General features: G+C 38.6%; 1 protein-coding gene across 2 annotated transcripts; it reads right to left on the minus strand.

The window, feature by feature from the left end:
* Positions 1–10,699: 10,699 nt before the first annotated feature.
* Positions 10,700–24,318, minus strand: LOC108404717 (uncharacterized). Of its 2 annotated transcripts, none has more exons than XM_073234653.1 (3): positions 19,124–24,318; positions 16,523–16,681; positions 10,700–14,951 (listed from the first exon to the last, which is right to left on the minus strand). In XM_073234653.1, exons 2-3 carry the CDS (start codon positions 16,658–16,660, stop codon positions 11,856–11,858), a joined length of 3,234 nt encoding a protein of 1,077 aa, XP_073090754.1. In that variant the 5' UTR covers positions 16,661–16,681; positions 19,124–24,318; the 3' UTR covers positions 10,700–11,855. The 2 variants fall into 2 exon arrangements, with proteins under 2 accessions (XP_073090754.1, XP_017527942.3); XM_017672453.3 differs by lacking the exon at positions 19,124–24,318 and adding an exon at positions 17,548–17,627.
* Between the last annotated feature and the right edge of the window lie 1,104 nt (positions 24,319–25,422).

The following is a 25,422-nucleotide window of genomic DNA, read 5'->3' on the forward strand; positions in this document are numbered from 1 at the left end:
GGTGTGAGGTGATACCTCACTGTGGTTTTAATTTGCATTTCCCTGATGATTAGTGATGTGGAGCATCTTTTCATTTGTCTGTTCATATCCTCTGTCCATTTGTTAATCAGGTTATTTGCTTTTTGGCATGTGAGTTCTCTATATATTTTGGATGTTAACCCCTTGTCAGATATGTCTTTTACAAATATATTCTCCCATACTGTAGGATGCCTTTTTGTTTTGTTGATGATGTCCTTTGCAATACAAAAACTTTTTAGTTTTTAGTTTGATGAAGTCCCATGAGTTCATTTTTGCTTTTGTTTCCCTTGCTCTAGGATATGGGTCTAGGAATAAGTTGTTTATGCTTATATTCAGGAGATGTTTGCCTATGTTGTCTTCTAAGAGTTTTATGGTTTCATGACACATTCAAGTCTTTAATCCATTTCGAGTTTACTTTTGTGTATGGGGTTAAACAATAATCCAGTTTAATTCTCTTTCATGTAGCTGTCCAGTTTTGCCAGCACCATCTGTTGAAGAGACTGTCATTTCCCCATTGTATGTCCATGGCTCCTTTATCTTATATTAATTGACCATGTATATTTGGGTTAATGTTTGGAGTCTCTATTCTGTTCCACTGGTCTGTGGCTCTGTTCTTGTGCCAGTACCAAATTGTCTTGATTACTATTGCTCTGTAGTAGAGCTTGAAGTTGAGGAGTGAGATTTCACCCACTTTATTCTTCCTTCTCAGGATTGCTTTGGCTATTCGGGGTGTTTGATGTTTCCATATGAATTTTTGAACTATTTGTTCCAGTTCGTTGAAGAATTTTGTTGGTAATTTGATAGGGATTGCATCAAATCTTTACATTGGTTTGGGCAGGATGGCCATTTTGACGATATTAATTCTTCCTAGCCAAGAGCATGGGATGAGTTTCCATTTGTTAGTGTCCTCTTTAATGTCTCTTGAGTGTCTTGTAGTTTTCAGGGTATAAGTCTTCCACTTCCTTGGTTAGGTTTATTCCTAGGTATTTTATTCTTTTTGATGCTATTGTGAATGGAATTGTTTTCCTGATTTCTCTTTCTATTAGTTCATTGTTAGTGTATAGGAAAGCCACAGATTTCCGTGTGTTAATTTTGTATCCTGCAACTTTGCTGAATTCCAATATTAGATCTTGTAGTTTTGGAGGGGAGTCTTTAGGGTTTTTTTATGCACAATATCATGTCATCTGCAAATAGTAACAGTTTAACTTCTTCTTTACCAATTTGGATTCCTTGTATTTCTTTGTTTTGTCTAATTGCTGTGGCTAGGACCTCCAGTACTATGTTGAATAACAGTTATTCAACAGGCAGAGTAGGCATCCCTGTCTTGTTCCCGATCTCAGAGGAAAAACTTTCTGCCTCTCACTGTTCAGTATGATGTTGGCTGTGGGTTTGTCATATATGTCCTTTATTATGTTGAGGTACTTGTCCTCTATACCCATTTTATTGAGAGTTTTTACTATGAATGGATGTTGAATTTTGTTGAATGCTTTTTCAGCATCTATGGAGATGATCATGTGGTTTTTGTCCTTTTTATTGATGTGCTGGATGATGTTGATGGATTTTTGAATGTTGTACCATCCTTACATCCCTGGAATAAATCCTACTTGATCATGGTGGATTATCTTTTTGATGTATTTTTGAATTCGGTTTGCTAATATTTTGTTGAGTATTTTTGCATCTATGTTCATCAGGGATATTGGTCTGTAATTTTCTTTTTTGTAGTGGCTTGGCCTGGTTTTGGTATGAGTGATTCTGGCCTCATAGAATGAGTTTGGAAGTAGTCCCTCATCTTCTATTTTTTAGAAAACTTTAAGGAGAATGGGTGTTAGGTCTTCACTAAATGTTTGATTAAAATTCAGCGGTGAAGACATCTGGTCCAGGAGTTTTGTTCTTAGGTAGGTTTTTGATTAACAGTTCAGTTTTATTGCTGGTAATTGGTCTGTTCAGATTTTCTCTTCCTTCCTTGGTCAGCCTTGGAAGGTTGTATTTTTCTAGAAAGTTCTTTATTTCTTGTAGGTTATCCAGTTTGTTAGCATATAATTTTTCATAGTATTCTCTAATAATTCTTTGTGTTTCTGTGGTGTCTGTAGTGATTTTACCTTTCTCATCTCTAATTCTGTTTATGTTAGTAGACTCTCTTTTTTTCTCGATCAGTCTGGCTAGGGGTTTATCTATTTTGTTTATTTTCTGAAGAACCAGCTGTTGCTTTCATTGATTCTTTCTATTGTTTTATTCTTCTCAATTTTATTTATTTATGCTCTAATCTTTATTATATCCCTCCTTCTCCTGACTTTGTGCCTCATTTGTTGTTCCTTTTCTAGTTTCATTAATTGTGAGTTTAGACTTCTTATAAGGGATTGTTCTTCTTTCCTGAGGTAGACCTGTATTGCAATATACTTTCCTCTTAGCACAGCCTTGGCTGCATCCCACAGATTTGGTGGTGTTGAATTACTATTGTCATTTGTCCCATATATTGCTTGATCTCTGTTTTTATTTGGTCATTGATCCATTGGTTATTTAGGAGCATGTTGTGAAGCCTCCATGTGTTTGTGGGAGTTTTCATTTTCTTTTTGTAATTTATTTCTAGTTTCATACCTTTATGGTCTGACACACTGGTTGGCACAATTTCAATCTTTCTGAATTTATTGAGACTCTTTTTGTGTCCTTGTATATTATCTATTCTTAAAAATGTTCCATGTGCACTTGAGAAGAATGTGTATTTTGTTGCTTTTGGGTGTAGAGTACTGTAGATGTCTGTTAGGTCCATCTGTTCTGTTGTTCAGTGCCTCTGTCTCCTTAGTTATATTCTCTCTGGTTGATCTGATCTTTGGAGTGAGTGGAGTGTTGAAGTCTCCTAGTATGAGTGCATTGCATTGTATTTCCCCTTTTAATTCTGTTAGTATTTGTTTCACATACGTGGGTGCTCTTCTGTTGGGAGCATAGATATTTATAATGGTTATTTCTTCTTGTTGCATTGACCCCTTTATCATTATGTAATGTCCTTCTTTGTCTCTTGTGACTTTCTTTGTTTTGAAGTCTATTTTGTCTGATACAAGTACTGCAACTCCTGCTTTTTTCTCTCTGTTAGTTTCATGAAATATCTTTTTCCATCCCTTTGCTTTTAGTCTGTGTATGTCTTTAGGTTTAAAGTGAGTCACTTGTAGGCAGCATATAAATGGGTCTTGTTTTTTTATCCATTCAGTGTCTCTATGTGTTTTTACTGGTGCATTCAGACCATTTACATTTAGGGTGATTATTGATAGGTATGTACTTATTGCCATTGCAAGCTTTAGATTCATGGTTACCAAAGGTTAAAGGTTAACTTCCTTACTATCTAAGACTCTAACTTAACTCAATATGCTGTTACAAATAAAATCTAAAGGTTCTTTTCACTGTCTCCTCTTTTTTCTTCCTCCTCCATTCTTTATATATTAGGTGTCATGTTCTCTATTCTTTCTCTATCCCTTGATTAACTTTGGGATAGTTAATTTAATTTTGCATTTGCTTAGTAATTAGCTGTTCTAGTTTGTTTACTGTGATTTTATTACCTCTGGTGACAGTTATTAAACCTTAGGAGCACTTCCTTCTCTACCAGTCCCCCCAAAATAAACTGTAGAGATGGTTTGTGGGAGGTAAATTCACTCAGCTTTTGCTTATCTGGAAATTGTTTAATCCCTCCTTCAAACTTAAATGATAATCTTTCTGGATAAAGTAATCTTGATTCCAGGCCCTTCTGCTTCATTGCATTAAATACATCATGCTACTCTCTTCTACTTTGTAAGGTTTCTGCTGAGAAGTCTGATGTTAGCCTGATGGGCTTTCCTTTGTATGTAATCTTATTTGTTTCTCTGGCTGCTTTTAATAGTCTGTCCTTATCTTTTATCTTTGCCAGTTTTATTACTATATGGCTTGGTGTTGTCTTTCTTGTGTCTCTTGTGTTGGGAGATTTGTGGATCTCCATGGCCTGAGAGACTCTGTTTTAAGCAGTTACCTCCTCAAAGACACTTTCTATCCCTTTCTCTCTCTTCTTCTTCCAGTATCCCTATAATGCAAATATTGTTCCATTTGGATTGGTCACACAGTTCTCTTAATATTCTTTTATTCTTAGGGATCCTTTTTTCTCATTGTGCCTCAGCTTCTTTATATTCCTCATCTCTATTTTCTATTTCATTTATCGTCTCCTCCACCGTGTCCAACCTGCTTTTAATACCCTCCATTGTGCTCTTCAATGATTGGATCTCTGACCGGAATTCATTCTTGAGTTCTTGGATATCCTTCAGTACCTCCATTAGCATGTTTATGATTTTTATTTTGAACTAACTTTCAGGAAGAGTCATAAGGTCCATGTCATTTAATCTTTCTCCAGAGTTATAGTAATTTTACTCTGAACCAGGTTTCTTTGGTGTTTCATATTTGTATATGGTGCCCTCTTGTGTCCAGAAGCTCTACTCTCTGGAGCTGCTCAGCCCCTGAAGCAATGTCAGGGGTTGCAGGGGAGCGGTATTGTGCCTGGGGGGTGGGGGAGAAGAGCTGTTTCCTGCTTCCCAGCTTCTATTCCTGTTTCCACTGCCTGAGCCAGAGGGCCGAGCACACAGCTATAAGCTTTTGTTCCAGAGAAGCCAGATATGGATCCCTGCTTTCCACAAGCAGCTGGAATCTCTGCCTCTCCAGGAATTCTGCCTGTATTAGCTTTCCAACCCTGTAATCACACAAGTATCATGAAAGCACTATGAAATGTAGGTTTGTGCTCCCAGAGCAGATCTCCGGAGTTAGGTATTCAGCAGTCACAGGACTCCACTCCCTCCCTGCTCTGTTCCTCTTCCTCCCACAAGTGACCTGGTGTGGGGGAAGGGATTGGGTCTGGCCGGGCCACAGTTTTATTATGTTACCCTGTTCCATGAGGTCTGCTCTTTTCGTCAGGTGTATGTAGTCTGGCACAGTCCTCTTTCCTGTTGCTCTCTCAGGATTAGTTGCACCAATTATATTCTCAAATTGTATGCGGTTAGGAGGAAGCCTCTATCTCACGTCTCATGCTGCCATCTTTAATCCTCTCTTGTTCTGCCCCATTCTTGAAAGCCTTAAAAGACAGAATCCTAAGCCCTTAAGTGCACCTCATCTCTATGGGTGCTTGTGTAGGATCTGAAGAATCAAAAGTTAGCATAAGTACAGCCATCTTAAAGGCTTAAATACCACCCCCTAACCTAGAAGGAGGAAAATTATTAGAATCTTGAAAAACAAGTTAGTCAGCCAGTGTTAAATGTAGTGACCTTTAATTAGCTGACCTCAAATCAGTTAATCATACACACCAAGCTTATCTTGCTAGAACCACCCTAAACATTCCGAAGGTAATCTTATCTAACCAGACCCCAGGATGTGGCCCCAGCCAAAGATTTATGTGTCTATGAAAAAACACTGTATTGTGATTGTGGAAAATGTTGCCCCCTTTGAAAATGCTATAAAACCTTCTGGCTTTGTGTGCTCAGGGTCCTTGTTGAGACCCGCTGCGTCGGACTAACTTGGACCCCAGCTAGCTGGTTCCTGAATAAATTCCTCTTGCTTATTGCATCAAGAGACGCCTTTCGTGAGTGATTTGGGGCGGCGTCCTCCTCTGGGAGAATCCAACACTTGCACTCCCTCTTTTCTCTGCCTTAAGATAGTTTGGATTATTGTCTGACAACCAGCTGTCCATTTATTGGAAATTGTTTAAGAGACTTCTTACTGCTCAACTTGTTATGTTTTGCTTCTGCTCTTCCAGTGGTGTTCTTTGTGACTCCGCTATTTCATTCAATTTTTCAGACTTTAAGCACAAGACTCTCTCTGTATAGGGAGTGGCTACTGAGAGCTCTGATTTGAGCTTGCAAGTTCCCGTCAGTGAGCTTCCTCTTCCTCTCCACTTTATTCAAGCAAACCTGCCTTTGTCTGCTCTGAGTCTGGCCTGTTCCTCCCTTGGAGTGCATTCAAATAAACCTTTAGCTCTGCTTCACTGCTGTATCTCTGCCCTTCAGTTCTTTGTTGTGGCAGGGACAGAACAAGAACAAACTCACACCCCTAACAGTTGCAGCTGTTTAAAGAGAATTATCACTAGAGTGAAATGATTGTTGTAGTAACAACATGTGCATTTTGGAGTCAGATTTGAGTCTAAAACCTGCCTCTACTAATGTAAACAAGTCAGTTTCCTCTTCAATAAAATGAGAATAACACCTTTAGTCACAGGGTTGCTCTAAGAATGAAATTAAGCAATAAATAATATAGTAAATAGTATACATAAAGCACATAATTTAATATTCCCAGTTCCTAAAGTACTCAGTAAAAATCCTAGTTTCTTGCTCTCTTAGGACAAATCATTAAAGTCACCAGGTCACTACACTGGGGTAGAGCAAACCTCTGAGAATCAGACACCTTTGCTCTAAAGCCCACCTAATGACCTCTGATATTTCTTACATGAATTTATTCAGTGAGAGGGAATATCCCGTGATAGAAACTGATTCCTGTTCTCAATGTTTATTTCTCTTGTAGCTAATTGAATTTGACCCCTAAGACTTTGCTTAGTATGAATCTGTCTCCCAGAGCTTAATTATATCTGATTATATTTTGTACAGAAGAAAGTTGAGTCTTTTGATCTTCAAAAGGTATTGAGACCCTATAAAATCCTGCCTAAAAGTTATGCTACCCCTTCTGTTTTCTTTTAGTTGTGACACTATGGTTCTGTTACAGGCTGAGTTTGTTCTTTTCAGTTCTTGTCCCCACTGCAGCAAAGAATTGAAAGGCAGAGATACAGCAAAGCGGAATGGAAGTTTTATTTGAAAACATTCCAAGGGAGGAGCAGGTCAGAGTCAAGGTAGACAAAGGCAGGGTGCTTACTGTGAGGCTTCTTTTATGGGGTTTTTGGCAGGGTAAAGGACATTGATTGACATTCTTTGGCCTTAGGGGCTTCATCTGATTGGAGGACTGAAGACAGAGGCTGTGCTCTGACAATTTTATTGGAAATTATTGTCATCTGGGGAGTGGCTGTCCTCTGAGGTTTCTTATCTGGGGAGTGTCTGTACCCTTCAAGTAACTCTGTCCTGTGATTTTATTTAATCTGTTTAATTAATCTTCTGAGTTATCTCTAGCTCTCTGGCTTTGTCTGATTAACTCCCTGAGTTTTTGGTGGGCCCCACCTTCTTTTCATCTTGCTCATCTCTTTCTGCCTAACAGTTCTTAGATTCTGGAGTCATATCAAGAAGAGATAGAAACAGGAAAAACTTGACTTAGTTATGGAACTAGGCATGTATTGGAAATTTCTTTGCTTTCTCTTACTAGAATAATTTTCTTGCTCCTGAAATCTTGAAAGTTGGAAGAAGCAAAGAAGAAGGTTGGGATGTTGTCTGGGAAAAGGGCCAAGGTTTTGTCCTCATCCTTGTAGAATCAGACACACATTTATGTTTGTGTCCCAGAGTTGATTAGACTCAGAAAAGCTGTTTCTTCATTACTTAACTTACCAGGGACTGAAGAATAAAAATCAGAATGCTAGCTCATTAATTTCTAGTCAGAAATGTGCTTTCAGGAGCACTAAGTGTCTCTGTTAACCTAGCTAGTGAATGCTTTCTTCTTTTGGGAAAATTATAGGGAGCCAAACTTTTCAGAAGGCTCCCTGGTGAGTTTCAAGTTTGAGCCAGACAGTTGGTTGTGTAATTCAGATGAATATCTTTAGGCCCTAATGGGCTGGTACATTTATTGCAACAATTGGGACATGCTGGGCCAGATGTGTTAGTGGGCTAGCTTGTCAGGGCACCTTCTCTTATGAGTATTCATTGATGGGCATCCTAACATTGATCTTTTTCTTGTGAAATAATTTGAGGTTTATAAATAAGTGTAGGGAATAATAAATGTCACCTTGCTTAAGAAACCTTTTGGCTTTGTTTATTCTTTCAATCCCATTTTCTCTCCTCTTTCCAGAGGAAATCACTATCCAGGATTTGGTGTTTAACATTCCAATAAAGATCTTTATATTTACCAAATATATATTAACTACAAACAATATACAATATTATGATGTATATATGTTACTGTAGGGGAGGAAGAAATTTCCTCCACCCCTTGAGGTTCTTCTAGCTGGATTAAGAATCAAATTGATATAAAACAAATTAACAGGAGAAAAAGAACAGAAGTTTAATTATGTGCATACAAGGAATCCATAGACATAGATTCTGAAGATAGATAGGAAAATGACGTATATATGTCATCCTGAACCAAGGAGAAGGGGGTAGGGGTCTGAGACTTAAAAGAGAAAGGGAAGCAATTCACAGAATATGAAAGAGTAAATGTTTGGTGAACAAGTGTTTGCTGGGTCACACAGAAAGAAGGAGGGAGCACAAAAAGGAATTTTAACAGATTTAGCCACATCCCTCCCTGTCTAGCACATCTAGTTTTACATTATAGTTATCTGTGGTGATAGCTCTTCCTAGAGTGGTTCCTCATTTTAGATTCTATGCAGTTGTGGGGTGGGGGTGGGAGGGGGTTTGGGAGGTCAAAGTTTCTTTCTGAGTCTTTTGGGCCTTGATTGTTTTCAACTCTGAAGTAATTTGTATGTCACAATGGCACACCTTAGAGCAGCCTGCTCTTGGCCCCTTACATACATTACTTACATATGTATGTATGTATATTGCCAAACTATATAGATGGTATCATACTATATATGCATGCTTTACAACTTTTTCACTCAATATTATTTTTTGGGCCTTGTACATGTTGAGATATATCATAGGGGCAGAAAATTTTTTTTCCTTCTCCCCTCATACATTCTTTGGCTGGCCTAATAATTTAAATTGACAAAAACAAATTTAATTTTGCATGTACGAAAGCCCCATAAAAATATGAAACTCAAATGCAGTCAGGCAGTTTAGGCTTATATACCATCATGAGCTAAAGAGAATGGGGTGGTGCTCTGGGACTTCAAAGGGGAGGTAGACAATCCCAGGCAGAGGAAAAGAGCAAATGTTTGGTACACAAATGTTGCTGTGTTACCCAGATAAGTCTTTCTGATATAAAAAGTTATTTCTGGTAATAATTCTCTTGTACAGGCCCCCTATCTAAATTCTTTTAGCCAATTAAGGGAGAGGTTGGAAAAAAAAATCTTCCTGAGAGTGCTAGGCCTTGATTGCCTTCAGCTCAAAATAATACATAGATAGACCAGAGTGGCACATTTTAGGGTGTTGTAATCTTCTCCCCTCAATATATCTTATTGTGGTTTTTTATAGTTCTTGTTTAAGAACTCCATTCTTTGAAGTCATAAAGGTATTCTCCTATATTTTCTTTAAAAAATTAAAAAGTTTGTCTTATTATACTTCAGGACTTTAGTTGGAATTAATTTTGTATATGACATGAAATGGAGATTTTTCCTCTTGAGGAAGACCAATTTTCTTGGCACTATTTATTGAAAACTTTGTGTTTCCCCACTGATATGCAAAGCCATTATTATTATTTATCAGGTGTTCATGGATCTGTTTCTGATGTTCCATTGATCTTTATGTCTGTTCTTAGGACAATTCCACACTGTCTTAAATAATGTAACTTTGTAATATATTTTGATATCTGATGTAGCAAGATGACATTCCTCTTCCTTATTTATCTTAAAAATTGTTCTGCCACCTTTAATTATTTTCCTTTATGTAAATTTTAGAATTTGCATGTCAGGTTTCACAAAAAGCCTTGTGGAGACTTTAAACAAAATCAACTTTATTGAGGTATAACTTACATATGATAAAATGTATGAATTGTAAGTATACAATTCTATGAGTTTTGACAAAAACATTAATCAGTATAGAGTAATTCCATCATCCTAGAGTGTTCCCTTGCATTTCTCTTTCCAGTCAACTAATAAGTTTATAAGTTCTACTCCTAGGCCTAGTCAACCACTGATCTACTTTCTGTTTTTTTACATTTCTATTTTATCTACAGATATTTTTATCTTTGTCTTTGAGTTTCATATAAACAAAATCATATAGTACATACTTTTTTGTATTTGGCCTCTTTTGATCAATATAATGTTTTTGAGGTTCATCCATGTCATGTGTATCAGTCATCCTTTCCTCCTTGCTAAATAGTATTTCCTTGTATGGTTATACCACAATTTGTGTATTCATTCTTCAGTTGGTGGACATTTGTGTGGTTTCAGCTTTTGGGCTATTATCATTAAAGCTGCTGTGAACATTCATGTAAAAATCTTCATGTGGACATGTTTTCATTTCATCCAAGAGTAGAATTGCTGGATCATATAGTGAAGTATATTTAACTTTACAAGAAATTGCCACACTGTTTTCCAAAGTGACTGTATCACTTTATTTTTCCACCAGTAATACCTACAGTTGGTATTGCCAGTATTTTTAATTTTGGCCATGCTAATGGGTATTAATAATATCTCATTATGTTTTAATTTGCAGTTCCCTGATGACTAATGACATAGAACAGCTTTTCATGTGCTTATCAGCCATTTGTACATCTTTTTTGGTGAGCTGTCCATTAAAATCTTTTGCTCATTTTTAAATTGAGTTATTTGTCTCATTACCGAGTTTTAAAAATTCTTTATATATTGTGGGTTATTTGTGAAGGACAAGACCTTAGAAAACAGTTACATGAGTTAGTTGTTAGTCAGATTACCTGTTTGTGAAAAGTGACATGAAGCAGAGACAAGACAAACCTCAGTATTTGATCACCATTATTTATTGTCAAATTTAATGCAGTCCAGTTATTTGAACCCAAAGACTTGAAATATATGTTACAGTTAAACTGAGGAACTATACAGCAATGGAAGACAGTCCTCTTTTCTTTCTAGGAATAAGTGATGTTTTTCTATGTGGAAAGGCCAGTGAACTACAAAAGTAGGTTGGAGCCATTGTATTTCCATACTTTTGCTCTCAAAAAGTTTTTCAACCTGGAGTAAATTCTTAGGGGTAGGGGTCAAGGTCTTGTGTGCTGAAATCAAGTCCACATTTGGATCCTTTAATCCTGAACTGATCCATCCCTGTTCTTTTGAAATAAAGTTCTCCCTCACCAGCTAGGGAGAAGCACCTGGTGCCACTTTTTAATGTCTGTCAGTTTACTGATTTATTACAGATGCATTCAAGAATACAGGCTTGGTGGTTTTAAAAGCAAATAAATTACCAATGCTGCATCTTTACCTTTAGAGCTTCCTCCCTTCTGCCACCATCTAATGTGGAGCACACCAAAAATTATGGTCCATGTTGCTGTAAGGAGGCTTTGGCTCCAAAACTGGTAGTGCATTTAATACATTTTTGCTCTCTAGAGATGAAGGCTTAGCTTTGCCATCATATAATGAGCAATGAGCTCCCCAAAAGACACCTCACCTAAACCCCAATTCTTAAATGCTTTTCATTATTCTTCCAGATTTAGTCCCATTCAACTCAGTAGTTCCTAACAAAGTAACCCACATACCCTGTATTTTTTGGAAGGAACTCAGTAGCAAGGAATAGAGGGCAGTTACATATTTAAAAGAAAAATATAGAAATACATATATCCACTTTTATAAAGAAGTCTCATAATGAATTGCTTGTCTGTATTTCTTACATTGCTACTTGAGTTAATTTCATTTCTATTTATTATTTATCCCTAGAATTAGTATCTCTGCTCTTGGACATATTCACAGAGTGGAGAGCTACTATGTGGGAACTTAAGTTGGTACTTCCCCCTCCACATTTACCTCCTCCTCTCTGAGAGAGGTAGTTACTTTGTCTATTATCCTCCTTTCAGATTAATGATGTGTTGGTAGTGTTGAGTCTGGACTATCCAGAGGAGGGTGTAAATTGTCCAAAGCCACAAGTTGAGGAGCTTTCTAGTTGTTAATAATTGCTTCTTGATTGCCTTTCATTACAATTTGAGTGGCTATAGCCAGATTCCCACTGACCCTGGCTCCATCCTTGGCTTTGGTGCTTACAAGTTCTTGATTGTCCATGAGCACTCTCATACCCATCAGACTCACCATCTGATAGGCCATAATCTCTACTTATTTCTTTTTGGCCATACAGTGATAATTCCTGGCTATTTCTTCTAGATTGATTGGGGCTTGAGCCTATTTTGAGTCTACTGTACTCATCGTGATTTCCACTTGAACTTGACCTACCTGTCCCTTGTAATTCATGTTGCTCATAAGTAGAATACTGACCAGATCTAGAACCACATTGTCCAGAACTAGATGATTGACATTGGCCAGACCCATATTGTTCAGAGCTAGAACACTGACCCAAGCCAGCCCCATGCTGGTTATGGCTAGAACACTGACTTGAGGCAGATCTGTGTTGACCATAGCTAGAAGACTGACTCTGTCCAGACTCAGATTGGCCATGACAAGAAGACTGACTGGAGCCAGACCCATATTGGCTATAGCCGGAAGATTGACTTGAGCCAGACCTGTGTTGGCCATAGCTGGAAGACTCACATGATCCAGATCCATGTTGGCCATAGTTGGGCAGTTGGCCTGAACCAGATGTGTACTGACCTTGGCTTGGTAACTGTCCTAAAGCAGAACCATGTCCATAGCCAGAGGCTTGACTTAAGCCAGATCCATGCTGACTAAAGCCAGAAGATTGACCTGATCCACACTCATGTTGACTGTAGCTAGAATATTGACTTGAGCCAGATTCATGATGACCAGACCTAGAAGACTGACCTGAGCTAGACCTGTGTTGGCCATGGCTAGATTGACCTGAAACAGAACTATGTTTTCTAGGGATGGAAGATTGACCATATCCAGACTCATGCTGTCTGCAGCTTGGTGACTGACCTGAACCAGACCAAGGCTGACCAGAGCCAGAAGGCTGACCTGAGCCTGACCCATGCTGACCATAGCTGGGAGACTGATCCAAGCTACAGCTGTGTTGACCACAGCTTGATGACTGTCCTAAAGTAGAACCATGGTGCCCATAGCTAGAGGACTGACCTAAGCCAGATCTATGCTGACTAAATCCAGAAGATTCTCCTGAGCCAGATGCATGTTGCCCAAAGCCAGAAGACTGACTTGATATAGTCCCGTGTTGGCCATCCCTTGAAGATTGACTTGATCTGGGCTCAAGTTGGCCATGGCTAAAAGCTTGGCCTGAACCAGACCTATGTTGGCCATAATTAGATGACTGACTTGAGCGACATTCATGTTGACCATAGCTAGAAAACTGACCTGAGCCAGATCCATGGTGTCCACAGCCTGATGATTGTCCTGTAGTAGAAATATTTTGTTCATAACTAGAAGATTGACCTAAGCCAGACCCATGTAGCTCAATGCCAGAAGACTGACCTGAGCCAGATCCATGGTATCCATATCCAGAGGACTGGCTTGATCCAGAGCTAAGTTGGCCATGGCTGGAAGACTGACCTGGTATAGAGCTATGTTGACCCTGGCTAGACCATTGACCTGAGCCTGACCCATGTCGGCTGTGGCTAGAAGATCGGCTTGAGCCAGTCCTGTGTTGGCCATATCCAGACCATTGTGAGCCAGACTCATATTGGCTGTGGCTAGAAGATCTACGTGAGCTAGACCTATGTTGGCTAAAGCTAGACTGACTTAAGCCAGACCCTTGTTGACCATAGCTGGAAGATTGACCTGAGCCAAATCTATGTTGTCCATAGCCAGAGGACTGACCTGATCCAGAGCTAAGTTGACTATAGCTGGATCTAGAGCTATGTTGGCCCTGGCTAGAAGATTGACTGGATCTAGACCCATGTTGGACATAGCTAGAAGACTGTCCTGAGCCTGACCTGTGTTGGCTATAGTTCGAGTGACCTGATCCAGATGTTTGTGGTCTAAAGCCAGAGGACTGACCTAAAGTAGAACCATGCTTTTCATAGCCATATGATTGACCATATCCAGATTCATGTTGTCCATAGCTTGATGACTGACTTAAGCCAGAACCTTGTGGCCCAAAGCCAGAAGATTGACCTGATCCAGACCCATATTGTCCGTATCTTGAAGAACGACCTGAGCCAGATCCATGTTTTTGTTTCCCCCAGCTCCCTGATTGACCTCTTGAGCTGGAGTCATGTCTTTGACTAGAGGACAGGCCCGAGGTTGTCCTATATTTTCCATAACTGGATACCTCATTTGAATTAGAATAGTATCCTTGTTCCTCACAGTTTCTTGATTGAGATTCTGCATTTGATTCATGCCATCTCTGTTGAGAGGGCTTACCTGAGCCACACCCTTGATCACAACCAGTGGGTTTATTTAAATTTGAACAGTAATCTTGTTCTCCACAACTTCCTGAGCTGAATCCATTATTCTGCTTACTAGCAGACTGGCTTGATTTCTTTTTGTGTTGTCTATTCCCTAAGGATTCATTTGATTCAGACCAGTGTTGGTCAGAACTGAAAGACTGAGCCTCTGAGTGACACACATGCCTTTCTTCTCCACAAGTGCCTAACTGATTTGCTGAGTTTGATCTTTTTCTATAGTTACTTGAATGAGTATAGCCAACTTCTTCACTTCCAGACCTTTCTTGCTGATGAGAGCCATGCTTGTTTTTCTTACTGTCCTTGAAGTGGCCAGGACTTGACTCTCTCCTTTCTCCAGAGCTTTGCCTGTGCTCAGAATGAGGTAAACTTTCTTGATGCCCCATTCTTCTGGAACTGGACCCAGACCTGTGTCTAATGCTTCTGCTGGAGCCCCTGGAATAGGAATAATTCTCTTCTGTACTACACCTTGAATGAATGTAAGACAATTCTTGTCCTTTGTCCTCTTCTGTTTCTCTTTCTTCCTTTTGGTGCTTGTGACTATGGTCTCTCTGTTTTGACCCTGAAGGTTGGCAGTAATCTTTGCCAATGATTTTATTACAAGCCTGAGCCAACTTGAATATCATCAGAAGATATTCAGTAAAATCTACTTTTTTGTTACGATCTTGATCCAGGTTTTGCAGGATGATATCTACAGTGTCTGGATCATGTGGATTCTGTATGGGAGCAAGGTACAGAGGGCAACTCTGTCAGTAGGGACCATACACCCAGATAACCAATTGAAGGAAGGCTGTTGAAATGTGAATGCTTACTTAAGTGGAGCTCAACCACATAGTTCTTTAGACTGTCCTATTCTGAACAGAAAGAGAAAGGAATATGCAATAATTAATGCAGTGAGAAATATCTAGAAGAGGATGCAATTAGAAGGTGACAGGGAACAAGAGAATTATTTTTTTGTAAGAAATGTGTCAAATATGAATGATTAGCTAATTTACAAATAATTTTTGATATTTGCATTAATTATCTATGACTTTCCTTTTTTTGTCCAGTTTTTAATTAACTAATTCAACAAATATTTATTGTGCATCTACTATCTGCACAGCATTGAGTTAGGTACAGGGGATAAAGCAGTGAACAAGTTTGTTTCCTGACAAAGAGGAACTTAAAGTTTTAGTGGGTGAGATGCACAAACTTAAAGTTACAATATGTTGTGATAATATTTCTATGAGAGTACACCAGAGAAGAACCACTGGAATTAGCCAAATAAAGAGGTAGGAAAAAAGGGAGAGGGGAAAAAAGATTATTCCAGGCTGAGGGAACAATATGAACAAAGGGAGGAGCAAGAAATTCAGTATTGCTAAATTTAGTCTCAGTAGTCAAGAGATGTGACTAAAGAGATAAATAGGGACCAGAGTATGCCCTTTAAGTTGTGTTAAGGAACTTTGGACTCTAAGAGCTGGGAGATGTTGAAGGATTTTGAGTTAAATTGTGAAATGATTAAATTTGTACCTAAAGCTAAGATGGAAAGTAGGAGGTGGCATGAATCAGAGGACTATCAGTAATCGTGGCAAGAAGTGGGCTATTTTGAGAAACTATTGATGAGTAAGATGGAGGTTGGAGGGTGGAGGTGCTTACCAAGAGAGGAAGTCAGGAATGGCACAAGATATCTGCCTTGGGCAAATAGGAGGAGATAATTCAGAAGGAAGATGGTGAGTTTCATAACTGCCATACTGAATTTCAGACAGCCATAGGAATCCAAATAAAAATATTCAGTAGGCAGCTGGATACAGTGAATTGAAGATCAAGAGCTAGATCTAAACTCCCACATACTTATTTCTAGAGCTGACATTTTAAGGTAGTGGTCACTCTGTTCTATGATTTTAAGGAGTAAGATGCTAATTTCCTGAATTCACAGGCCTTATAGTGCTGGAACCACAGAAATGGGCAGTAGTCAGGATATATGTGGGCTGAAGAAAGACAAAGAAAGGGCAGAAAAACTACAGTTTTTCTGAGGATCATCTCAATGTCTATTCCATAAGAATTATGTGCATAGGTAGAACATTATTTATTCTACGTATTTTGTCTGTTGTTTAGTAGGATCATTTCCCTTGGTAATGTTATGGAAACTGTTAATGGGTCAATTTTTATCTGGTTTCAAGCTTCTACCAAACCCTGTCCTCTACAACCAAGGGAGAGTCCTCTAGGAGTTTGACATGTGTGATAGAAATGTCTGAAGGGGGTGAAAAAGGAATTAAAGGAGTCTTCAGTCCTGAAATGAAGTTTTTACCTTCAGAATTTGATGAAACTCATTTTCTAAAAGTTCTTTTAGTTCTGCCTTGTTCAACATGTCACACTCCCCGTCTTGGATGGAATATTGGTAGAAAAGATCAATGACAGTGACGATGCTTTGTAGGAGTTGAGGCATCTTTTTGTAAACTCAATTAACCTAAAAGAGAAAAAAAGGAGAGAGAACCCACCTCTTACTAGTTTTTTTATTGCTTAAGTACTAAATAGTTCCAATTATTTGTAGTAAAATTGTTCAGAATTAATCAGGCATGATTAATTTTATTGTAATCAAGAACCAATCCAGAGTTGAATGACATGTTTAAGCAATGTAGCAAGAAATGTGATGAAATTAAGAACATAATCTATAACTCTTATCCCTATATCTCTTATTTCCATTCCTGAATTAATGTAGAAGCAATGGCTTTCTGTTTGGGGCTCCCTGCCACTACCAGGGACAATTCTGAGTTTCTCTTTGGAGTTTTAGAAATCCTGGGTATGCCAATTCATCCACTCCATCCAATTGCTCTCTAGGTCTCAACCATCACACTAGGGAGAGACAGGTCCATCATCTACATGGCACACCTGACTCCAGCTAAGGGGCACCAGTGGCTAAACTGGACCCTCAAGATTTCTAGGCCAGAGAAAGTAGACAAAGTGGGCAAAACCAACCAGAGGTGATAAGGAGTTGGGGCTAGCTGCTATCAGGTTTAACTTCTGTTTTCATTCTCCAAGCAGGAAGTGACCCTCAGGCTTTATTAATTGCACAGTACAGAGAAAAAGCTCAGTGTAAAGGAGGCAACCCATTTAGTGGATAATTACAACCCCATGACATTTAAGGAAGTGACCCCAAAGAAAGGAGGCACTACTATTGGTCCCCATGATCTCGTTTTCCTCCTCTGTATAGTTAAACTTATATCAGAGTCCCCAGAGTATATTAAAAAGAAGCCTGATATCCAGTGCCTCTTTGCCTTAGAACACACCCCAGATTTAGATAATTTATAGCCCTTATTATTCCTGCTCACTTACCTAGTTTGTCAAAGGAACAAATAGGATGGAGACTGAAGCAGCTTACAGTGCTGCTAGTTGGGATTAATGGCCTTTATATAGAGGGAATGATGGTCCATTTTAGGGAGGAGCTGCTCTCTTTGAGATGTCCTAATTCATTCCCAAACAAGCCTAGCTCCACCTCTCCCCAGCTCCCAGGTGTTTACATTCTCACTTCCTTGCATGTTCACTTGGGATTGCATTAGTAGTTTCCATATCTGGGCTAGTACCAGCCCCACCTGCCAGAATCTCTGGAAACAGCATTGAGATCTCTGTGTATTCAACAAAGTATGTAGCATAATGCATTGATAACAAATTATGTAAACTTTAGTCAAAGTTTAATGGAATGTGTGCAGTGACATCAGGCACCAAATGTCAAAGAATCATGGAATGTGATGTTTCAAAAGAACCTTAAATATCTAGTCAAACTCTTCCATTTTAAGCTATATTTTCTTATACAACATTTCAGCCAAGGTGTCACCCATGGTATGACTACCTCTTGGAATGGGTAATGGCTGCGGAAGTCCTTTTGTCTCTTTACCCTGTTTACCTTACCTTAGTGACCATTCATTAATGTAGCTTTCATTTCAACTACCACATAACCTTAGGGGAAATCCATGCTCTTTAGTATGGGATCCAAGTTTCCTAATGATCTGAGCTGTGGCTTCTCTCCAGCCACATCTCTTCTTTCCCTATTCCTCTTTATGCTCCCCCAGGAGGTAATTACTTAAACCTTTCTGAATATACCATACTATTTTACATTTTTTTCTTGGAATATCTTTCCTCATTATCTGCCTAGTGAATTCTTGTTCATTCTTTAAAACCAACCTTAGAATCCTGTGGGAAATACTTCTTGAATACAGAAGAGAGAATTATAATTGTGTACCTTTTTGGGAGTTTTACTGTAATATCAATCTCATTATATTATGAACTTTCAAAAGTGTCTTACTGTGTAATTAATGTTTAATATATAAAAAATCAGTAAATATAGGTAAGCAAAGCAAAGAAAATGAAAATACCTGTAATTACTACCCAGAAATAGTTACTGTTAATTATTTGATGTATATCCTTCCATACACACACATATGCATATGTGGGTCTATGTGCCTGTATCACTTCTGGACTATGAGCTTCTTGAGACAATAGGGAATGGGCATTATTAATTCCTATGGCACTTGGAGACTCTAACACATTGCTTGGCACATAAATATCCTCAATTAATGTCTGTCAAATTGAATTGAAAGAGGAGTGAGAGTCATGACTACTGTGCTCTGCATTGGCCAACTGCTTTTTCACAGTACTAGGGTCTGCCCTCTGTCTTGCCATCTTCACTTCAGAGGACATGATTTTACCTGAATATAAATGGAATTTTAGCCCTGAGAATCAATGAGTGGCTTTTTTCTTATCCCTGATGACTTTGCATTGCACTCCATCCATGGTGAGCATTCAGCACAAGCCTCCCTGAAGCTGGGTGAAGTCATGTAGACTTAAAGCTTGTGCAGCACAATCATCAGGTTTGGGAAGGAGTGGTAGCAACTATTGGCAAATGATAACTTACATGATTCTAATTCAACATTATCAGGCTGTATATTTTCTTCTAAGAACTGCTCAGAGTACTGCATCCATTTTTCCTCCTGATGCCTGATTTGGACCAGGTTGTCATGCTCCATCAGAGGGTGAGCTTTTTAAAGGTGTGACTGAGACTGTGGGAATGTAGGAGAGGTGGAATTTTCTGTGTGAAGACTAATTTCCTTGAGGCCAACTGTTGCCACAGAGGGAGTAGAGGGTTGTAGGTGAAGACTATTCCAGGTGAAACAGGCTCTTGGGCCAGTGTTCTCCTAAGTGAGGGGTCAGCAGACTTTTCCTGTAAAGGGACAAATAGTAAATGTTATAGGATTTGTATGGTCTTTGTTTCAACTACTCAATTCTGCTCTTGTAGCATGAAACATCCATAGATATAAACAAGTGAGCATGGATGTGTTTCAGTAAAACTTATTTATCAGCACTGACCTTTAAATTTCATAATTTTACATATCACAGTTTTTCAACCACTTAAAAATGGAGAAAACATTCTTAGCTTGAGGGGCCATACAAAAATTGGTATTATGCTAGATATGGCCTGTGGGTTGTAGTTTGCCATCCCCAGCCCTCTTCTGTATTTGCTTGTGAGGAAGATTGACCTGGAGAGGAGAATCTTAGAGGAAGAGAAGAACTGGAAAGTGTGGGACATCAGAACCACTAGTTTCGTGAGAGAGAAAAGTGTGCATATCTGTTTGTGAATATTGGTATGTGTGAGGTGGTAGGGAAGGAACATAACAAGGGGTCTTTGGGTGCTCATAGAAGGGAGATTTTGACCTGTTGTAAAGAAGAAACTTTTAACATGTTGGCTGAAAATTCAGTGAGCTCTTTGTGAAGTAATTGAATTTATTGTCAGGGATATTAAAGGAACTTTCATATATCATGTAAGCAGTTTTAATTCTTTCAGTGTTTTATTTTCTGAGTATCCTCCAATGTCACCAGCCAGAGTTCTGTTGAGTTTTATTTTCTGGTTTGTTTTATGAAAACAAGAGGCATATTGAATGTGCATTTTAGCTTCTCTCTTTTTGAGAATTACGAATCTAACAGTTGGACTAGATTGTCACAAAAATCCTTTGAAAACTTAAGATTCATGATTTTACCAGGGTATGTGCTCTCTAGTAATAGGGTGGCCCTGAAAATTTCCCCATCATAAATTTGGTTAGTGGTTTTCCCCTCAACGGGGTTCAGGTAAAGAGATTTCTAATGGTATGTGTCATGTTCCAGGTTTTTCAGCACTTCTGTGCATTGGCAGAAAAGGGGAAATGATGTTCTCCTTTATGCCAAGCACAGTGCTCTGTGCGCTTATGTACATCATTTTATTAATCTTCACAACTGTATGATGTGGTATTATTACCTCCAATTTTCACACGAGAAAACTGAGGCTCAGAGAAATATGTAACTTGTTCAAGTCACTTAGCTATTAAGTGGAGAAGATAAGATTTGAACTAAAATCTGCTTCCTCCTGGGATAGCAAGGGAGTAGGGGGTTATTCGTGTCAGAAAAGCCAGGGTTTGGGGGACAGTTCTTGAGCAGAGTGTTTGACCTAAGTAAATAAACATACACAAAACTAACAAAACTGGTGAGTATCAACAGGGAAAATCTCTTAGTACCCCTGGGCACTCAATCTTTAGCCCTTGCCTGGAAAGCAGTGTTCCTATAGCACCATCTGCTGGGTCTTAAGGAAATACTGCAGAAATTCTTTTTCTTGTCCTTTATCTCCTTTTCCCTCCCATATCCCATGCAATTTCTGAGAGTTCTTTGTAACTTAGTCTCTATGAATGAGGAGACTACGTGAAAAACAGGGACATAACAAGCAGAGAATCTTTATGGTCATGATTTTGCAGTGAGTGGAGTCAAAGAAATTAGCTATAATATAAATGTGGTCAAGCATTTCCCTCCATATCCTTCTCCCCAAGAACAAGAGTCATTTTTTCTCCTATCCCAAAAAATCAGAAATAGATCTGATAGAATTTTGTAGCTTACCATACTTCTCTATGGGGTAGTGCAGGCATGGTGATATATCCTTTCAGCCCCAGCCCCAGCCCCTGGAATATATTCTGTTTCAGTATTGGTCTTCCTATTAAATTGTTTTTCTCTCTCTTAGTAGTCTTCCTTTTCTCTTCTAAGTCCTCAAAAATAGTCCAGATGCTGGGAATCCAGAGCTCATTCTGACTTGTATCCTTTTATATTTCCTGTCAATAACTTTATCTGGTGTGTTTTCCACCTTGTTAACTTGCTGTTTTGATTCTCTTATTGGCATGGCCATTCATAGCCTGTATCCCTTAGTTCCTACCTACTTGAGGCTTTCTGGATGCAGGCCTGCTCCATCAGAGTGGACAGATGGAGAAAAGTGATTGGACATGCTCCTCAGGGACCCTCCAGGTGTTATATAAGTGATACAATAGACCTGCCAGTGTGGGAGACACCAGAGGGGTATCTAAGCTTCAGATATGGGAGGGGAAAGCTGAGACATGAAGACCTTGTTTGTTAGGAATCAGATCTCTCTAGAAGCTTTGTCTTTTTATGTGTGTGTGTGAGTGTGTGTGTCAGAAAGAGATGGAGACTACTTTAGTGTGAATGTAGTGAGTATAAAATGGATAGGACCTCTGTTTCCTCTCTGCCCTGTCCTGCTACTCTCCCTCTTCTCACAGACCTCACTGAAGCCATACTGCTTGCTTGCCATTCTCCACACCTCTAGGCACACTCCTTCCTTAGGATTTTTTTTTTCAGGAATGCTTTCCAACCATATATTCATTTGGATTTATCCTTTATCTCCTTCAAGTCTTTGCTCAAATATCACTTTCTCAATAAGGCCTACCTTGACCCTCTATTTCATAGATACTTCTAACATACTATATAGTTGGTTGGTTTATTATGTAGGGTTATCAGCAGAGGAGAGACATGATCTGACTCACTGTTATGTTTATGCTAGACCATAGGAAGATGAGGTCTAATAAGGAAGATAAGTTAGGTGAGAGATGAGGGACTAGAAGTAACTAAGGTTTCTTTTTTGGCTGACTTTTCTGGTAATAAAAGAGTAAAGACTTGAGATGAAGGGAATGATGATGAACTGTTATCTAATTTATCTCCATCATCTAACTCTTACTGCTCCTTTATAATAAGCTAACTCCTTAAAAAAGCAGTGTGCACTTCTTGTCTCTTACTCCTTTATTTCCATTTACTCTTCAATCCTTTACAGTCTGATTTTCACATCCTCTTTCATGCTTTTTTTAAGGGCTTCTCTTCCATGGCTTATGCTTAAATGTTTTTGTTCTCCAAAGCTCTATCCTTAGTTCTCTGCCTGTTTCCAGTCTAACTATTTATAAAGTAGGATAATGGGACAGGAAAGAGGTAAGACATATTGGTCATAAATTTTTATTGTCAATATTTATGCAATTAGTCTGAAACCAGAGACTTGATCTGATGATGCTGTACAACTGAACATTTCCTTTGAGAGACATGGGTAGTATCAAATTATGCAGAAACTTCCAAACTTCAGCTCTCATATTTGACCCTGTAATTAAGTTCCACACAACCAAATATTTCTGTAATATTGTTAAAATTTAAACTCATGGCACTAACGTGTGCTAATTGAGGACAAATACCCACTATACTTTAAAAGAAGATTAACAGTAGGATTAAAGTAGAACTACATTTTTAAAGAAGAGGATAGAGACCATTTTTGTGATAAATTCCTGTGTTTTATTTTTTTTTTCATGTCTTCACTTAGGTTTTGAGTTACTGCCTCTTCTGTTGGTTTTTCACTTATGATAATGGTCCCTCTGACTGTCACTTACAGAGTGGAGTTGGAAAATAGTAAAAACCTGTTTTTTGCTTGCTTTCATTGTTATCTGTTGTCTTAGAGCTGTCACTTAAACACTCTCATCCTGTACATACTTCCCACTGTCCCTCAGCTGACTGTGGTCGGACTCCTGTCTGTGCCTTGGTTTTGGTACTGAATGACCAGAGATAGTTGTATTCTCCTATTCTTTTTGTTTTTTTTCCTGTCACCATATTGGTAAGAACCAGAGACATTATTTCCACTTTTGCGAACTTGATTGTCCTTGTTTATACCATGATCACCTACAGATGTCATTAGATTGGACATTATTATCCTGCTTCCTATTAAGTACTGGATTCAAGCTGATTGTAGATGTAACTTACTTGAATGGGTATTATTGTACTCCTGCCTTCCAGTATTGAGTTGAATCCTGCTCTTTTGTGGCCAGAAGTCATCTGTCTAGTAGTAGATGAGGATTTTCTGTCTGAGTATCCTGACTGAACTTTAGAGTTCCTAGAATGTCCATGCTAAATGCCTGTTTTCTAGTCAAAGTGTATGATAGGCCATGAGGGGTAGTAGATAAAAATGACAGATTTTAATTGTCAAAGTCAATCAAGGGACTGATTATAAGTGGTTGATGGTCTTACACCTCACACCTCTGCTGCATGCAGACTGACCACTGGTATCAAATGAAGTTTATAACTTAACCTTGGGTATTCAAAATTAAATCCTTTCCCTTGTGCTCCTGCTGATCTGGATCCTGAATGTCCAGAAGTAGATTCTGACTTCAAGCCTAGCCTTGTTTGTATTTCTGTTTCCAGATTTCAGTGGACTGGAATGAAGGTTGAATGTTCTATTGTTTTCAGACCATTTGTAGTCATGTTCAGCACTTCCATAGTTGCCATGTTTGCACTATAACCCATCCTTGCCTTTGTCTCCATTACTGTCTGTTTATATATGATTAGACCCAAATTGACCTTGGGTTTGACTTGTCTGGCTTCTGAGTGTGCTGTCTCCTGCTAGTTTACGACTATGGCTGCTGCTAGGGAAAAGGGGCGACAACCGCTCTGGCTGCTTCATGCTGAGAGGGGGTGCATAAAGGGTACAGTTAGGTGCCCATCAGTGGTCAGTTGAGGGGGCCTCGGAAGATTGATGCTTCTATTCTGGGTTCCATTTCTATTACTATTACTATTTGCAGAGTTATGGCTTCTAGGCAAGAAAGGACAAATGGTGTTATTAGGTTAAGTAGCAACATCTAGAGTTGGATTTTCCTTTTTGAAGCAACTTGACAAGATTAAGAATGTATGGCTGAATATGAGGACTAGAAACAGTAAAATTTTAATTGAAATGATGGGAGAAAACTAAAAGATCTGGAGAATCATAGCTAGATATTTTGCAGAAACTAAAATTCTGGATCTAATTTATGTCCCAATGACTAGTATTAGGATTTAGTATAGATAAGACTGCATTATTGAAACAATACTTTTCTCTAAAATCACCCTCATTTTTATTAGAAGTAACTAGATTAAGAAAATAATTAACACTTGGCTTGACTATTTGCATAAGTGCAGCAAGAAGAGCAATTGATTACATAGGATCTTTTAAATGTGCTTTGCTGGAACTTTTTATAAGGAATTTCAGATTGGACTTTTAAAGGCCTCTTGAGGCCAGAAAGCCAAGCCAGATTTGCCATCAGGTTTTGCCTGCAGTACCTGTATATTTGGGTAAATTCCTCTCTTGAGGTCCCCGAGACATTTTGAGGTTCCTGCACCTGCCAGGAAGTGACTTTCCTTACTCACCTGGTAAGGCTGCTGGGAACCCTGTAAGCAAGGTACCAGGCCAGTTCTTCTAAGGGGCTTTGTTGGCTTTATAACATCAACCTTAGTTCCTTAAAGGTGTTCATATCTGAGTTTATGCATGTGTCTCTCAGGTATGACATTCTAGTCAAAGCCTTGGTAATATAACCTGTGTTTTTAATTGGTCCTCTTACAAGGAAAGCAGATTCTTATTGAACTTATGCAAATAAACATACTGCCATGAAATATGAAAATACTGAAAGCTTTTAAATTCTTGAGGGGTCAGGTAGAAAGATAAATGTTTCAATTCTGCTTATAAAGGTATTGTCATTTACAAAACTATTGTCAGTCAGCTTAAGAGAAAAAGCTTAAAACACTTTATCAGCAACATTTGAAACAAAAAGCCACAAAATCATATCCCTTAGTTTACTTAATCTTATGTAACCAATACCTGTTCTGCTGAAATCTAGTTCTTTACTAGTTTAGGAGTAATGAAACCGTGACTATAAATAACAAAAGACTTAAAAATGACAATGGTTAAAGACCTGATGAGAACTTAATATAAGATAGTTGACATAAGAAAATTTGGATATTTCTGTAACATACAACATTCAGTAACAAAGTTTAGCATCATTCCCTCTGACAGTGCTTTCCAGGTAAATGTATATCAGATAAATAAGCCAAATTAGCCAAATATTTTCC

The sequence above is a fragment of the Manis javanica genome, chromosome 4, assembly GCF_040802235.1.
Source record: "Manis javanica isolate MJ-LG chromosome 4, MJ_LKY, whole genome shotgun sequence".
NCBI classification, from domain to species: Eukaryota; Metazoa; Chordata; class Mammalia; order Pholidota; family Manidae; genus Manis; species Manis javanica.

Excerpts from the sequence above, each read along its gene's own strand:
- LOC108404717 (XM_073234653.1), bottom strand. The coding sequence starts at position 16,660 with ATGCCTCAACTCCTACAAAGCATCGTCACTGTCATTGATCTTTTCTAC. Across the intron at positions 14,952-16,522 it reads AGTTTCATCAAATTCTGAAG|AATCCACATGATCCAGACAC; the intron begins GTAAAAACTTCA and ends GCTCCCATACAG.